The sequence below is a fragment of the Cannabis sativa genome, chromosome 4 (assembly GCF_029168945.1).
Source record: "Cannabis sativa cultivar Pink pepper isolate KNU-18-1 chromosome 4, ASM2916894v1, whole genome shotgun sequence".
NCBI lineage: Eukaryota > Viridiplantae > Streptophyta > Magnoliopsida > Rosales > Cannabaceae > Cannabis > Cannabis sativa.
Window position 1 is genome coordinate 3,191,742 of NC_083604.1, and position 17,436 is coordinate 3,209,177.

Consider the following 17,436-nt stretch of genomic DNA (forward strand, 5'->3'; position numbering starts at 1 on the left):
ATAATTAGTATAATAAGACGTAAGAGATTTAAAGGGTAATTTTAATTTGTGTATGTAATAGTAATGAATAATGATATGTGTGTTTGGAGTATTCAATTCAATTTTCAATAATTTTGGAACTAAATTCTGGATTTTAGCTAAGGATACCAATATCATAGAGCTTTCATTCTTGACTCCATCCCCACTTGCACTTGGACTACCTACCAAAAAACTTATCCCAACTCATGATAATAATTATTTAATATAAAATATATATACACATATAATTTGTTTGCTAGGAAGGAAATTAGAATGAATTGTGTGTAAAAAAATAATATTTCATTTTTATGGTTTATTTTCAATGGTAATAACAAAAGAATTACAAAATATATAAATCTTTTATTTTTCAATCTTTGAAATATCAAAAGTTGACTTGAGTAAAGCGAGATAAATAATATTTTTATTTTTATGGTTTATCATTATTATTATCTTTTTTATTGGTTAAAACTAAAAGTCCTTCAGTGAAGATTTAAGGGAAAGAAAAGAAAAGCTACATGTTACACTATGAAATAGTGTAGGGATTTATTAATAATTCACAAAAAGTGAGGTGCGAATCACTATAAATATGTAATTGTATAGTTATTATGAGATATGAATTGAGTAAATAGAACTTTGGTTTAATTGGGAGTTTGATACTGACTCGAAAAGTGCATTTCGGTGATTTGTCCTGTCTCGAAGAGGACTGTTATCTAACACTACCATTAATATGAAGATCGATCCATATCAACCAAAGGGCTCTGCTGCTTGTTATTTAATTTTACTCAATTTATTATTGTACAATTTTGGTTTAAAATTTTAACTAGAATTTAAACACAAGTGAACATGTGAAAAATGAAAAGTAACAACAACATAACATTATCAAAAAAACGAAATTTATGTGTGTTTTGTCTCAGATTGCTCGTATGTGAGTGATAGTATCTACAAAAGCCTTAACCCCACGATAAAATTTTGATAATTGGGTAAATACTATTTCATAACATAAATTGAAAATTGAGACACTACACATTAATAGCCTCACGTTTATATAAGTGGGAAGGTAGCCTTGGAGTAGGAATTGCTTGTAATGGGCTTTTCATGTAAGTAACCATTCCTGGATTTTCAGTCAAGTCAATATCTTCTGGCTTAATTCCCTTACATGGGCTCCAACTGAAATGGTGTAACAAGTGACCCATCATAGAAGTAACCAAATTGATACCAAGTTGAGCTCCCGGGCAAACCCGACGACCCGCCCCGAATGGTAGTAGCCTATAATCATGACCCTTCATGTCAACATCTTCTTCAAGGTACCTTTCGGGTCGAAATTCGAGTGGGTCTTTCCACACCGCGGGGTCACGGGCCACGGCCCAGACGTTGACATGGACTATAGAGCCCTTTGGAATGTCGTAGCCACCAATTTTGACATTGGCATTAGCCTTGTGTGGAAGCATGAGTGGTGTTGGAGGGTGTAACCGTAGTGCTTCTTTAACTACACATTGTAAGTAATGTAATTTTGAGAAATCATTTTCGGTCATAACCCGATCCACACCGATAACCCGATCCAACTCCTCTTGGGCCTTTTGTTGGACTCTTGGGTTCTTGATTACTTCAGCCATGGCCCATTCGGCTGATATTGCTGTAGTGTCCATTCCTGCTGTAATCATATCCTACAATTGCAAATAAATATAATTACTTTGTAGTAATAAAAATATATCTCTTCAATTTTTTCTATTCTATATACATTTACATATTGAAAATCATTTCTTTAGGAAACATAAATAAAATTTCTTAAAAAATTCAACAATTAAGAAGGTTGAACTTGACACCATAACTAAAAACAATATTTTTTTTATTAATTTTTGAACACAAATAGATGTATTTGGCATTATTCAAAAGAGAAAACACACACATTTAGAAACAAAGCTACGAAAGAAAAAATTGAGAACCAAAAGTTTTACTAAACTTCTGTAGTAGACTTTTAAAGGAGTGTTCTGGTAAATGTCTATTTATTCTAACATTTAAGAAAATATTTTAATATAATTTTTGTATGACATATGTTGTAACTATTTAAAATTACATGTAAATTTTCAGAAAATTCTAAATAGTTTATAATATCGAAAATAAAGTTTAAACATTTATGTACTTACCACGTGTATAAAAGAACAGTCATATGTGCAATAAAATATGTAAATCTTATTTTTAGCATTGTAAACTATTTAAAATTTTTTAAAAATTTACAAATAGTCTTAAATAATTATAAAGTATATGATTATAAAAAAAAACTCTAATAGATAAGAGAATCTACTGAAACACCCATATACCCATATGATGTGCACTATAAACTTTTCGAAAAATATTTATCATTGTTTTTTATTGAAGATTTATTTTATAATCATTTAGAAAATAGAAATCAAACATTTTTGTTATTTGTTTCACTAAATGCAAATATAGTAAGAAAGAGTGTAATGTAGTTAATACTTACCCAAAGAAGACCAATAACTGTATCCTCACTAAGATCATACTTATCCTTCAAGGTGAGTAAGGAAGCCACAAAATGCTGTTTGGAAGAATCATCACTTGTTTGGCCAGCTAGAGTGTGTTCATCCATAATCATCTTAGTGAGTCTATCTCTTCTAGCACCGTGTTTGGCAAATGCCTCTTCTTCTATTGGGAACATCCAACGTACCCAATCAATGTGTTCAGCCATGTTTAGGGATGCCCCTAACTTAATCCCATTTCCCACTATTGCTTTGAACTCTTTTCCTTGCTCGTCTATCTCGCCTTCCGAATTCATAAACTGTTTCCCAAACACTAGCCTTGTAATGTTGTTGAAAGCCACTGCCCCTAGAAAATCCCTCACTGGTAAACTTTTTTCATGGTTTTCTGTCAATGAATAAGCAAGATTATTAATAATGCGTACAATTTAACGTGTTTGTTCGATCATATAATTACACTCTCAAACAAAATAATACTATTTTTAGTAGGAAAATTATCAATAAAATCTCTAAATTATTAGATTTGGGTGTAATTTAGACTAATTACAAGATTTTGTATGCTCGTTTGATCAAGTGAAAATAATAATAAAAAAAAAATCTTTTAATAAATATACATATTTTTTGAAATTTTTAAAAATACGATTTATTTTTATAATAAGCTCTCAAAAATATGTTTCTATATTATTGACATGCTTAACCCTATGCATCGGCGAGTTAGGCCTATGCTAGGGTCTCACCTAGCCTAGAGATCTAAAATTTTTTCTTCCCTTTTTTAAAATACATTTATTTATTTTTTACTAATTTTGAAAAATATAATTTTTTTTTCTAAATAAAAGCTTAAATATATTTTTTTTTTTCTTACGATCCACTTAATTTTAATTTTAAGGCTGACCTTAATTATTGACATATAATATTATTCCAATTACATTAGTGCCTCTAGTTATTAAATTGCTTAAATTTACGTACAACAACCCAAAATAATCATTTACCAATAGAAATACCTAAATGAATTTATATTGGGGATATGCATTACCTATATCAAATTATAGCTTACCCCCAAAAAAAAAATGAAAAAATAAAAAGAGAAAAATACATTTTCCAACTAAATTTGGTAGACATCAACCAAATCAATTATGATTTTTCCTTGTCAATTCAAGTAAATTAGAAACCAAGCTAACAAATTATTGAAAAGAAAAATAAACTAATTAAATTATTTATTTTAAAATTGAAGCTAAATATATAAATATAATTAATAATTACAAGTCAATGTTGCCCACCAGCAAGAGGACTATATATTATTGTTAACAAACACCCACATGGGATCGTGCAAAAATACTATGACTCCTTAACCATGTGACTATATTTGTGTAATTTTACTATTTTAATTTTTATGTGTAATCAAATATAGCAATGAAAATTTTAAATAAAAAATTATTTGAATTCCAAATTATCAAACAATTCATAGATGTTATAATTTTCCTAGTCAATAATTTGTTCTATGTTTGTTTTTAGTAGATTGATTCTTTGTCACAAGGTGGTTGTCGAAATTGTTGACTTGGACTAAAAATAATGATTCTTAAATTGGAAAAATTGAACTAACTCTTATTTATATTTAACTCCATTCACACAATGTCTTATCTAATCATCACCAACCTCATTAAAATACTTTCTGATCTATACTGAGTAAGTAATGTAATGACATTTATTTAGTTGATCATAATTTATCAAAATAATTGTATTAATTTCATTATTGGCATTACATATTATATTCATCATCATTTTTGTAGATTTTCGGCATACATCAACATTGTCACAAGTCTTAAATTACAAGAAAAATGTGTGTAATTGATTACATTTGCAATAATAGATATGTAGACCTTATTTAAAATTAACCTATAACTAAAATAAAGATTACTTAAAATTTTTGTTATGAACTTTATAATGTTATTTAAATTTTTAAGACTGTTAAAAATCTATTATGAATTATTAAGAATGTTATATTTGAAAGTTTTTATTCAATTTTAATAATAATAAAAAAAAAAGTGATAAAAGTTGATGGCGCATGATAAATTTGAGAGATATGATTTGGTAAATATTAATATTTGGAAAACATAATTTAATATATAAATAATTACCGATTTAGTAAAATTGAATAAAATTAGATAAAAATCTTTAATTTAATAATCTGAATAGTTTAAAAAAATATTAATAGTCAAAAAAATTTAGCAAGATGATTTAACAAATTAAATTTTAAGGAGTAAAAATACTAGCCTAAATGCACATAACTTGAATGTGTGTGTTGCATTATTACTTTGAGACAAATAAATTATAAAAATTTTATATTATATTTTAAGATGTGAATATACCATAACTCATACTATCCTGTGATTTGAATATATTTTTTTAAAAAAATAAATTATAAATCAAATATTATAAATTATAATAAGCTCAAATTAACTTGTAATGGCATAGTAATGGATAATATAATAATATTTTACAAATAATAATAAAATAAAAAAAGAGATATATTTTATGAAGAAATGACTTACCAGGATTGACAGAGTCTCTGAAAATAGATTCAACCATGGCCATAACCTCATCTTCCCTAATTGGCCTTAGAGCTTCAAGCATCTTAGGTGTGAAAAGCTCAAGTGTACAAACCTTTCTCACCTTAACATAGTGAGGCCCATAATCGGCCCAAATAAGATCCTTCCCGTCTCTACTGAACCTCGCCGACGATCTGGTCCGGTGCCGGTCGGCGAGTTTGTGGTCATGTTCTTTCAGAACCTCTTTAGCCAGTTCCGAGTTGGAAACGACGACGTTTAGAGTGGTCCCAAACCAAACTGATATAATGGGCCCATATGATTGGGCCCACTCCGCGAAACATCGGAACCTTACCGGTTTTATATCGTAGAGATTTCCGACTATGGGCTTGGGTCTTGGGCCTGGTGGGAGCTTGTATCTGAGGCTGTAGTAGAGATTGTATGTGATGAGGATCACTATAATTGAGATGGGTATAGCTATTAGAAGAATAGCCATATTGTTATGTGCTTGTTTTTTTATTCTTTTCTCTTTCTCAATGACCAATCTTGTTTAATATGTAGATGTAGTTATATATATGCTTGATTTTGGAGTTGGTAAGGATGAGGTTGGATATATTTTTCTATGGATGAATTTGTAAGAGAGAAAAATAGTCACCACTACCCTTAGCTAGGCAAGTCAAATGTATGGTATAGATAGATGATTATAGTGTGTGGAAATGGGGCCCATTTGGAGTTGGTGTGAGGTTGGTGAGTAGATGATTTGATGTTGCTTTGGTAGTTGGTGAAAGCTGAGAATTAATGGAAGTGGGGCCTATTGGAGTTGGTGAGGGGTAGAGATGTAATTTTAGTTCATGGGGGAATTGGGTTGTGTCTTCAAGGATATGTATGATAACATAAGCCCCTTGTTTTAGTTTGGTGGTAATAATATTTTGAGTAATGATTATATCAAAACAAAAATAATAATAATAATAATTTAATTAATCTTATTTATAGTGATGAGGTCTTTAATTAAAATTGTTTTAGGAGTCGTTTGGTAGGAGAAGTTAAAAAAAAAATTAATTAATTAAAATATTAAAATGGAGAATATAATTGTGTGGAAATTTATAATTTTATTTTTTTAAGTGGTAATGGTGTTTGATTATGAATAAGAATATTTGTTTAAGCGGTAATTAAATTATATTATTTATTCAGAAGCGAGTACAGCAATGGGAAGGTCGTTTTCTGTCTAAAGCTGGCAAAGAAATACTTCTAAAAACAGTCGCACAAGCCCTCCCAAGTTATGCCATGTCTGTGTTCTTACTTCCTGTTGAGACTTGCAAATCAATGGAAAGTATTATGAGCAAATTCTGGTGGAAGTCTTCAAAACAAAACCAGGGAGTAAGTTGGGCTAGCTGGGCTAAACTTAGTAAGCACAAGAATGAAGGAGGTTTGGGCTTTAAAGATTTAAGAGATTACAACCTAGCAATGCTCGGCAAACAAGCTTGGAGATTAGTATCTAATGCTGATTCTATTGTCTCAAGAGTCTATAAAGCAAGATATTACCCTCATGACTCTTTCCTCTCTGCATCACTTGGAAATAATCCAAGTTTTATCTGGAGAAGCCTTTTCGACACCAAGCAACTTATTGCAGCTGGTTCTGTTATTCATATAGGGAATGGATTATCAACAAAAATCCTCTCTGATCCATGGCTGCCAGATTCTCTCAATCCGAAAGTGACTTCAACTCACCCTGCTCTCACTGATCAGAATGTAGCAAGCCTTATGTGTGTTGATGAACTAAAATGGGATACTGAAATCCTTGATGATTTGTTCAATGACAGAGATAAATTTCTGATTCTTGGAATCCCTATTAGTCATGCTAGCCGTGAAGACTGTTGGAGTTGGCTATTTGAACAGTCTGGAATCTACTCTGTAAAAAGCGCATATAGGTTCCTTCAACAAGCTAAGAACACTAACAACCACAACTCTGATCTTTGGAAAGTGTTTTGGAGAATTCAGATACCACCAAAAGTCCTTCATTTCGGTTGGAAAGCAATTACAGGCTGTCTTCCTACTAAAGTAGAACTTCAATACAAACATGTACCGGTTGACACCCTCTGTCCTTTCTGCAACAATGCATCTGAAACCATCCTTCATGTGCTTGTTACCTGCCCGTTTGCAACCTCCTGCTGGAATAGATCCAGTATTAATTTTTCTGGCAGCAGCAATGGTGATTTCAGAACCTGGTTTGAAGCAATAACAGCAGGAAAAAAGGACAACAGCTTGCAAGAAATTTTAATGATTGCTTGGGCTATCTGGAATGCACGAAACAAACTCCTGTGGAACAAGAAAATTACGTTAGCTGCTGATGTAGTAATGTCTGCAAGATCAACCCTTAATCAATGGAGTTATGCTCATCAAAGGAGAATGGAGCCTCTGCTTATGTTCAATGAACATGATGCTGAGGTAGAGCATTGGATTTCACCTGCAAATAATACGATTAAGGTTAACGTGGACGGAGCAACATTTGAAGCTACAAATTCATTTGGGTTTGGATTCATTGCTAGGAGAGATGATGGTTCCCTGATAGAAGCTGTCTCGGTTGGGAAGATAGGAAGGGTTGCACCTGAAGTAGCTGAAGCTTCAGGCATTAAGGAGGCTCTTAGCTGGATCAAAAGTAAAGGTTGGGAAAGAGTCACTCTTGAATCCGACTGCTTAGTAGCTATACAAGCTATACACAGTAAGGCTTCACTTCCCTCAGCTTTTGGTCTGCTGATCTATGACTGCCAACAGCTTTTGAAAGCTCTAAATAATGTTAAGATTTATTTTGTCAAACGTTCTGCTAACAAGGCTGCGCATTTTCTTGCGAGAAGCTCTTGTTTTTCGTCAGTACGTGTTTTTTATGACTACAACTCACCTTCTGAGTTAGTAGATATTGTTCAGAATGATTATTTGAATTAATAAAATGATCCACTTCCATTCAAAAAAAAAAAATTATATTATTTATTGGACCACATTTAATATTGGTAGATGAATTTAGATATAATTCAATTAGGGATATTAGCAGTAAAATTACTTGAACTATGCGATTGATTATACTTAACCACATAAATTAATTTTTTGACGGTAAAACTACCTAAACTGCTCTTCCGTTTTGGTCTTTATCCTTCCGTTAAATTGATGTTGTTAAGTGCTTAGGTGAACATTCTAATTGTACACAGTGTACATGTGACGAATTTCTAATGGTCCAAATAATATTTATTATTTAATATATTATAAAATTATTTCATAAAATATAAAAAATAATTTTTAAAAAAATAAATAATAAAAATTACAACTCATTTTCTCTTTTTCTTTCTCTAGAACTACGGGAAACAACCACCACCACCTCAACCTATTTCTACAACAAACCCAATAGCCCCCACCAAAACTACCAGTCCCCGTCGCCAGCCACCACTGAAACCACTACCACCACCATTATCACCGTCACACTACTATTACCACCTCCATTATCACCACCACACTACCATTACCACCACCAACAACAAAATTTCTCCAAAATTAAAAAAAAAAAGAAATAGATCTCTAAAAATACAAACAAACAAACAAAAATTTAGAAAGTCTCACGACTCCATCAGATCTCGAACCACCAAACGCCTCGCCCCCCAACAGCTCCAAACTCACTTCCTAATCCTGATGTCAAAGTCGACCTTTTCCTTATTGTTCTTGCCTTCTCCCGATGCTGAAGTCGACTAGTAAAATGATGTCCCGGTCGCACCACCAAGCCCGATAGCTAAATGCTCATCGTCGACTTGGGACCTTTAGGTTCAAGGTTGACGCCAAAAGGAGAAAGAAGAGTGAGGGAGGCAAGCTTCAAGGTTGGGGATTTTGGGGTTTCAAGGGACTTGAGGTCCGCCTGAGTGAGAGGGGGCAAGAGATGGTGGCTCCAGTATGGTTTCGGCACCGCACGAGTGAAAGCACAAGAGAGAAATAGAGGTATTGAGAGAGGAAAAGAGAGATTGAGATTAGGGATTTTCATGCTTAATGCCTCCTATGTGTTTAAATTTATCACGGGAGTAGAAAATTTGCAAGTAGGTTGAGATTTATAAATCGTAGCCCGAATATAAATTTTTTAGTAAATCCACTATCACATTAAAATTAAACTTTAAGAATTAAATCCCAGGATCTGAATGCCATGAATCTTTCCTTATCTGCATTGCCAACCCACCAAAATTTCCTCACGAGAGCATCTAAATCACGACAAATTGAAAGTAGAACCTTAGAAGTTGACATAGAATACACAGGCAAGGAGGCAGCCACCGATTTAATCAGGGTGAGCCTCCCTGCAAAGGATAATGATTTAAGCTTCCATCCTTCCAATCTTTTCATCATATTATCTTTGAGTTTTTGAAAATCCTCTTTTTTTCTCCTCTTGAAAACAAAAGGATTTCCAAGGTGTTTCTCATCCCCAGTCACTTGCTTGATATTCAAACACTTCAATAAAGAATTCCTTTGACTGCTGTTTAGGTTATTTGAAATAGTACACTAAATTTTGACTTACTACAAGCTTGGCCAAACCATTCCTTATATGCATAGATACATTTCATTAGTTGCTTTGCTTCCCCTTCATTAGCTCAACAAAAAAAAAATTGTATCATCAGTAAACATAAGGTCAGAAATTGGCGGGGCCAAGGGCCTAATTTATTCCATGTAAGGCTTTCCTTCTCTCAGATCTACAAATGATTTTCGAGAGGACTTCCTGGCATAGAATAAAAATAAAGGGAGAGAGCGGGTCCCCTTACCTAATTCCTCTTTGAGGAGTAATTTTCTTAAGAGGGCTTCCATTTAAAAGGATCGAGTACGACACACTTGTAATACATCCCATAATAAGCTTGCAACTCCTATCATCAAAACCATTCGCTTGAAGAACCCAATGAATGAAAGGCCACCCCATCCTGTCATAGGCTTTAAGCATATCCAACTTGATTGCCATCAAACCACCTTGGCTTTTTTTTCTGTCTAATCTTGTGGATGATTTCTTGAGTTAAAATTGAAGATTCAGCAATCCACCGACCAAGAATAAAGGCAGCCTGCATCGGGAATACCAACTCATCCATAAACGGTCTCATCCTATTCGAAATAATCTTTGCAACAACCTTGTAGAGGAAATTACAAAGACTAATTGGACGAAATTGATCAATTTTCTCAAGATTTAACAACTTAGAAATGAGACAAATATAGGTATAGTTCAAGCAAGAATCGATCTCACCCTTTCTGAAAACCACCTAAACAGCTGAATAGAAGCAGTCGCCCACTATCTCCCAATACTCGTGGAAGAAAACACCAGAAAGACCATCTGGCCCACGAGCCTTAAGAGGATGGAATCCAAAGACAGTATTTTTAATTTCAGTAATATTCGACATCTGAACAATACAATCATTTTTCTCCATATCAAGCTTATACGAAAAAAAAAACTCATCACAATCCAGAGGCATAGAAGTTTTAGTAGACAAGAATAATTTAGAGAAGTAGGAGTCAATAATACCCGAAATATGATTCCTATCATGCCAAGTCCTCCCACTGTTATCTTTAAGAGCCCAAATCTATTTTATTCTTCTACAAACAGCAGTCGCAACATGAAAAAATCTGGAATTTTGGTCTCGAAGTTTGAGCCATATTTCTCTCAAATTCTGTCTAGCCATGTCCTCTTTATGCCGCCACGCATCTTGCGATTGTGATTGAATCTCTTTCTCTTCTAAACACAAGTTGTGATGCAATCATTGCTGCTAAATCCACTCCAATCTTTCTCCAAGAACCTTGATCTTGTGGTCCCAGTCACCCCAAAACTGCTTCTTCCAACTTTACAACGCTTTTCTCGTATTATCCATGTTTCTAATTATGTTCATAGAAGGCTCAAAATTATTCACCCACCTCGCCAATTCCACCACCACTTTACATGATTCTAGGTTGGTCCATGCGTCAAAAAACTGGAAGGGAATAAACCCTTTACTTCTGAACATCTGGGAGTCTAAAAGAATGGGCGCATGATTTGAAATAGTTATTGGAAAATTATGAACCCCAACTTTAGGACACATATTAATCCAATCAGGGGAGGCAATGGCCCTGCTAAGTAGTGGGCATCATCCAATCCAATCCAATTGAACCGAACCAATCCAATCTAATCCAATTGCAAAAAGTTGGATATCTAATTACAATTGGATTGGATTGGATGCTAAAAGTTAGATTCTAATTGAATTGGATCGGTTATTGGATATCGATCTCAAAATCCAATTAAAAACCGATCCAATCCAATTACATTTATATATATATTAAAAAATTATTTATATAATAAAAAATATTGAAAAATATAATATATATATTTATTATATTTTTATCAGATTTTTTTGTATGTTAAATTTGTAACACTTGATTATTTTGTGTATTTATTTTCATGATATTTTGTTCTATTTTATTACTTAGAAATGTTATTGTTTTAATTATTTAAAATTTTTAGCTACATTACACTTGTAAGAATAGTATGTATATGAAGTATTAAACTTAAATAGAAGGTAATACTTAGTTTTTACATACTTTTTTTGATCATATTTTTAAGTTAATATTGAAATTTAGGTGTATATTTGGATATCCAATTAAAAAACCGATCCAATCCAATTAGTAATTGGATTGGATTGGATTGGATTTTGAGGTCTAATTGGATTGGATCGGATGATGATTTTCCAAATCCAATTACTAATTGGATTGGATTGGATGAGGAAAAAAATGTTGGATTGGATCGGATGCCCACCCCTACTGCCAAGTCTTTCTCTGATTAGCCCATTAAGAAATCTTTTATTATGCCACGTAAACTTACAGTCCCTTGAACGAAGATCAATGCCACCAGTGTTGAGAAGGAACTCATTAAGCCATTTAGTGTCCCTAAAAGAGACTCTCTTCCCTCCCATCATATCCTCCTCCCCCCCTAGACAGCTCAGATCTCCAATGACCATCCAACTTAGGTCATTAGCCAGAATAGAGGATGCTAATCTGCTCCAAAACAGGTCCTTGTATTGTTCATACGGAGGACCATAAACCGTAAAGAGTCTCCAAGAGACATTCATAGAGTGATCATAAACAATTGCTTCAAAAACAGAGTCCACACCTTGAACAATTTGAATTTTCACACCATCATTCCACATTAAACACAAGCCACCAGCAGTACCTTGGGCCAGAATACAGCCGAAAAACCCAACCTACGAGCAACCTCCAACATTCTTCCTTTGTTTACTTTTATTTCCATAAGAAAGGCACATTCTGGATTATACTTTCTTATCCAGACCAACAAAGCCTGGCTTGTCGGGTCCTATGCAAAGCCCCGAAAATTTCACAATAGGATTCTCATTTCGAAGAGGGGGGCAAGTTAAGGGCCGCCTCCTCGCCTATTCGAAAATTTGGAACCGCTTCCACTCTCACTTTGACCAGATTCTTCAGTTCAACTTCTAAATCCTTTGAAACATCTCCATCTATGTCTTCCATTGGGGCTTTATCTTCTTTTCTAGATGCAAAAATCTTTGTACGAGAGCCCTTCCTTTTCTTCTTACCCTCTCTATTTTGAGTCGACAAGGACGCACCATTACCAATCTTAAAAGGGGTGTTAATTGGACCAGGGGAAAACTCAGGAATCACATTACTCTAGTTTCCCATTTTTGACTTATCTTCAAGTTACTGTTTTACATAATTTATTTAGGTTGTGGTGGATTTGACTCAATGGTTCAGTGCCACATCAGCAATCATCTATCCTAAGTGGCATGCAGTTAGTTATTTCAGTTGGAGCCTACAAGCTACAACAACATATAAAAGCCAGTCACTTCCACTAGTCTGAAAAAAAGGCTTTCCTAGATTTGTTTGTACATAGACTTCATACAGAAAAGAGATTCAATTGTGAGAAATTGGAGGGTTGTAAAAGTCTTTCTCATGTATTTGATTTAGTAGACTCAAGTGAGATTAAGTTTTGTAATGTGTTGTTTTTCTGCATGTACATTCAATGTTCATTTGAGGAATAAAGTGGCTATATGTTTCATTGGTTTTCATTCAAATGTTAATCAAGTTCTCAAGTTGGTTTGTCCATTAATTCTCTTGTTTTTCATCTCTGTTTCTGGTTTTAAGTTTCTTGTTCAAGGTATTGTTGTTTGAGTTCAATCTTGCCACTGTTGTTAAGTAACAGTGAGAGAGAAAGGTGAGTTTGATTCACCACAAATGGTATCAGAGCAAGGTGTCAAGAAGAGGTTTCAAGATCCGCACACAAACCTCCAAGATTGATCTTCAAACATCAAGAAACAGATCAAGTTAAATGGCTACTGCAAGATTTGAGGTGGACAAGTTTAATGGATCAAATGACTTCAGTTTATGGAGGATTAAAATGAAAGCCTTCCTAGTGCATCAAGGAATTCATGAAGCTCTTAATGAAGATGCTTTGAACCTAATTGAAGATAAGAAGAGGAAGCTGGAAATCGAACTCAAGGCACACAGTGCAATCCTACTGAGTCTTGGGGATGAGGTACTTCGGGAAGTATCTGATGAGGAAAAGGCACTAGGATTATGGAATAAACTTTCTTCAATTTACAAGAAGAAATCATTGGCAAACAAGTTGTATTTGAAGAAGAGATTGTATACTCTCAAGATGGATGAAACCAGAGAGTTAAGGAGGCATCTTGATGACTTTAACAAGATTATCTTGGATCTTAATAATCTTGGTGTCAAAATAGATGATGAGGATCAAGCAATAATTTTTCTTAGTTCTCTTCTCAAAATGTATGAACATTTTGTTGACACCATCTTGTATGGTAAGGACACTCTCACCATGATTTAAGTGAAGGCAACACTAAACTCAAAGGAAATTCAAAAGAAGGGTGATGAGGGAGGAGATAGCAATGGAGAAGGGCTGTTGATTGTCAAAGGGAAATTTACAAAGAATCACAAGGGAAATCAGAGTCATCACAAGTCAAACCAGTTTAAAACTGGTACAAAGAGCTCTGCAGGAGGATCAAATTCAAGGAGCAACACTGGAAAACAATGTTTCTATTGCAAGAAAGAAGGACATTTTAGAGATAAATGTCTAGCCTTGAAAGCTAAACTAAATAGAGACAGTCAACAATCAAGAACCAGAAATCATGGGGAAGCAGATCTTGCACATGGTTGTGAGACAGTGGATGTTCTGGTTGCATCAAGCTCAGATTCAGGTGGAGAATGGGTGCTTGACTCAGGTTGTTCATTCCACATGACACCAAACAAAGAATTGCTCAGCTCTTTCTCAGAAGCATACAGTGGAACAGTGCTCCTAGGGAACAACAAGGCATGTGCAATTCAAGGAATTGGCACTGTGAGAATAGAAAATCATGCTGGAAAGTTGCAGACCCTACAACAAGTCAGGTTTGTTCCTGAACTCAAAAGAAACCTACTATCTATTGGGATGTTTGACAAATCTGGCTACTCTGTCAAGATTGAAGGAGGGGTAATGAAAATTGGTCATGGAACACAAGATCTCATTACAGGTAATCTAAATAATGGTCTTTATTTCTTGAATGGTAAAACCATTACTGGAAGTGCAGCACCTGCTGTACACAATCCTGCAACAAGTCAAATTAAACTTTGGCATCTGAGACTTGGACATGTGAGCCAAAGAGGACTTGAAGAGTTAAACAAGCAAGGGTTGTTCAAGAAGAAACTACAAGAAAGGTTAGAAGTTTGTGATGAATGTGTACTTGGGAAGGCCTACAGGGTAAAATATAGCAAAGGAGAACACACAACAACAGAAAAACTAGCCTATGTACACTCAGATCTGTGGGGACCATCAAGAATTCCAACCATGGGAGGAGCACACTACTTCATGAGCATCATAGATGACTTCAGTAGAGAAGTATGGGTTTACTTGCTAAAAAATAAGAATCATGCCTTGGATACTTTCATTGAGTGGAGAAAGCTTCTAGAGAACCAAACTGGTAACAAGCTTAAGGTACTTAGGACAGATAATGGCCTAGAGTACTGCTCAGGAGAATTCAAGATGTTTTGTGCTCAAGAAGGCATTTTCAAGCACAAAACAGTGGTGAACACACCACAACAGAATGGCACTGCTGAAAGGATGAACAGGACTCTGTTGGAGGGGTTAGATGCATGCTTGTAGGAGCTGGTTTGGAGAGACCATTTTGGGGAGAAGCTCTCAAAACAGCATGCTATCTAATCAATAGGTGTCCATCAGTGCCAAACAACTTTAAGACACCTCAAGAGGTGTGGACAGGGAAGCCACCAAAGTTTGAACATTTGAAAGTGTTTCGTTGCACAGCCTATGTGCATATCAAACAAGATAAGCTAAAGCCAAGGGCTCTAAGGTGCATGTTTCTGGGATATCCAGAGGGGGTCAAGGGCTACAAGTTGTGGTGCCTTGAACCAAGACACAAGAAATGCTTAATATATAGAGATGTTGTGTTTAAGGAGGAAGAGATGGCCATGAGAGTTAAAGCTATCTCTGAAACTGTTCAAACTACTCTACAGAATGAGAAACAGTTTGAGGTGGACAAATCACCTGATAACTCTACTCGAGAAGAAGACTCAGTTGAAGATGAGAGTAATCAGAGTGATCTAAGCAGCTACCAACTGGCAAGAGACAGAGAAAGAAGAGAAAGCAAACCTCCTAACAGGTTTGGCTATGCTGACTTCATTGCCTATGCTCTGACTGTAGCAGAGGAAATGGATAGCTCAGAACCTACTAGCTATCATGAAGCAGTAAATGGGAAGGATGGCAAAGCTTGGTCAAAAGCTATAGATGAAGAGAAGGCCTACCTAGTGAAGAACAAGACCTGGATAATGGTTAGAAAACCAGAAGGGTGCAAACTGGTAGGCTGCAAGTGGATTTTCAAGCACAAAGAAGGAATCCCTGGTATTGAAGTCACTAGGTTCAAAGCAAGATTAGTGGCAAAGGGTTTTACACAAAAGGAAGGTGTTGATTTCAATGAAATCTTCTCACCGGTGGTCAAACAAGTTTCTATTAGAACTATGATGGCTAAAGCTGCTAAGTTCAGCCTAGAAGTTGACCAAATGGATGTAAGAACTACTTTCTTACATGGGGAGCTTGAGGAGCAAGTGTACATGGAGGTTCCAGAAGGGTTTGAAAAAGAACATACATACCAAGTCTGTTTGCTCAAGAAGTCACTATATGGGCTCAAGCAGGCTCCAAGGCAGTGGAATCTCAGATTTGACTCCTACATGGCCAAGATAGGATTCATCAAAAGTAAGTATGATCCCTGTGTCTATTTCAATGATCATATTTACTTATTGTTGTATGTTGATGATATCCTAATAGTTGGTAAAGAAAGATCAAAGTTGAATGATCTCAAGGTGAAATTGAATGAAGAGTTTGAAATGAAAGACCTTGGTAAAGCCAAAAGAATTCTAGGAATTGATATACACAGACCTACACTTAACTGTATTACACTGTCTCAAGCCAATTACCTACAGAAGGTCCTAGATAAATTTGGCATGGAGAAGTTCAAACCTGTTGGTACCCCCCTTGCACAACATTTCAAGCTTTCATCATCTCAGTCTCCAACAAATGAAACTGAGAGAGTCAAGATGAGCATAATCCCATATGCCAGCTGTGTTGGGAGCTTAATGTACTCAATGGTATGCACTAGACCTGATCTAGCACATGCCATGAGTGTTGTGAGCAGATATATCTCTGACCCTGGAACAGAACACTGGGAAGCTTTGAAGTGGGTCATGAGGTATGTTAAGGGCACACTAAACACTAGCATTGTGTTCAAGAGTGAACACCAATATGAAGAAGAGGTTACTGGTTATGTAGACTCAGACTTTGCTGCAAATATAAACACAAGAAGAAGCTGCACAGGTTTTGTATTCACTGTGTTGGGAAGCTGTGTGAGTTGGAAATCGAATTTGCAGAAAGTTGTTGCATTGTCATCCACAGAGGCTGAATATATGGCTGCAACAGAAGCTGTTAAGGAGGCCATCTGGTTGAAAGGATTGACAAGTGAATTGGGATTAAACTCTGAAGATATTGTTGTCCATTGTGACAACCAAAGTGCTTTACACCTCATGAAAAATCCTATGTTTCATGAGAGATCAAAACACATTGACATAAAGCTACATTTTATTCGAGATGTAGTTATGTCAAAGCAAGTTCAAGTAAAGAAAATTTGCACTCATGATAACCCTGCTGACATTTTTACAAAAAGTGTTACCAGGGACAAATTCATTCATTGCTTGAACCTATTATACATACTAGATTGCAAGGACATGATCAATTTAGCCAGATCTGTCCAGACAGTGAACAAGTGAATCAAATCAGGTGGATTTGTGGTGGATTTGACTCAATGGTTCACTGCCACATCAGC

The 17,436-nt window shown here is 35.0% G+C and overlaps 1 protein-coding gene across 1 annotated transcript; it reads right to left on the bottom strand.

Annotated features, from left to right (window-relative positions):
• Positions 1-762: 762 nt before the first annotated feature.
• LOC115712743 (cytochrome P450 98A2) lies at positions 763-5,722 on the bottom strand. Its single transcript, XM_030641095.2, has 3 exons — positions 5,060-5,722; positions 2,498-2,898; positions 763-1,682 (listed from the first exon to the last, which is right to left on the bottom strand). Exons 1-3 carry the CDS (start codon positions 5,547-5,549, stop codon positions 1,038-1,040), a joined length of 1,536 nt encoding a protein of 511 aa, XP_030496955.2. The 5' UTR covers positions 5,550-5,722; the 3' UTR covers positions 763-1,037.
• Positions 5,723-17,436: the final 11,714 nt, after the last annotated feature.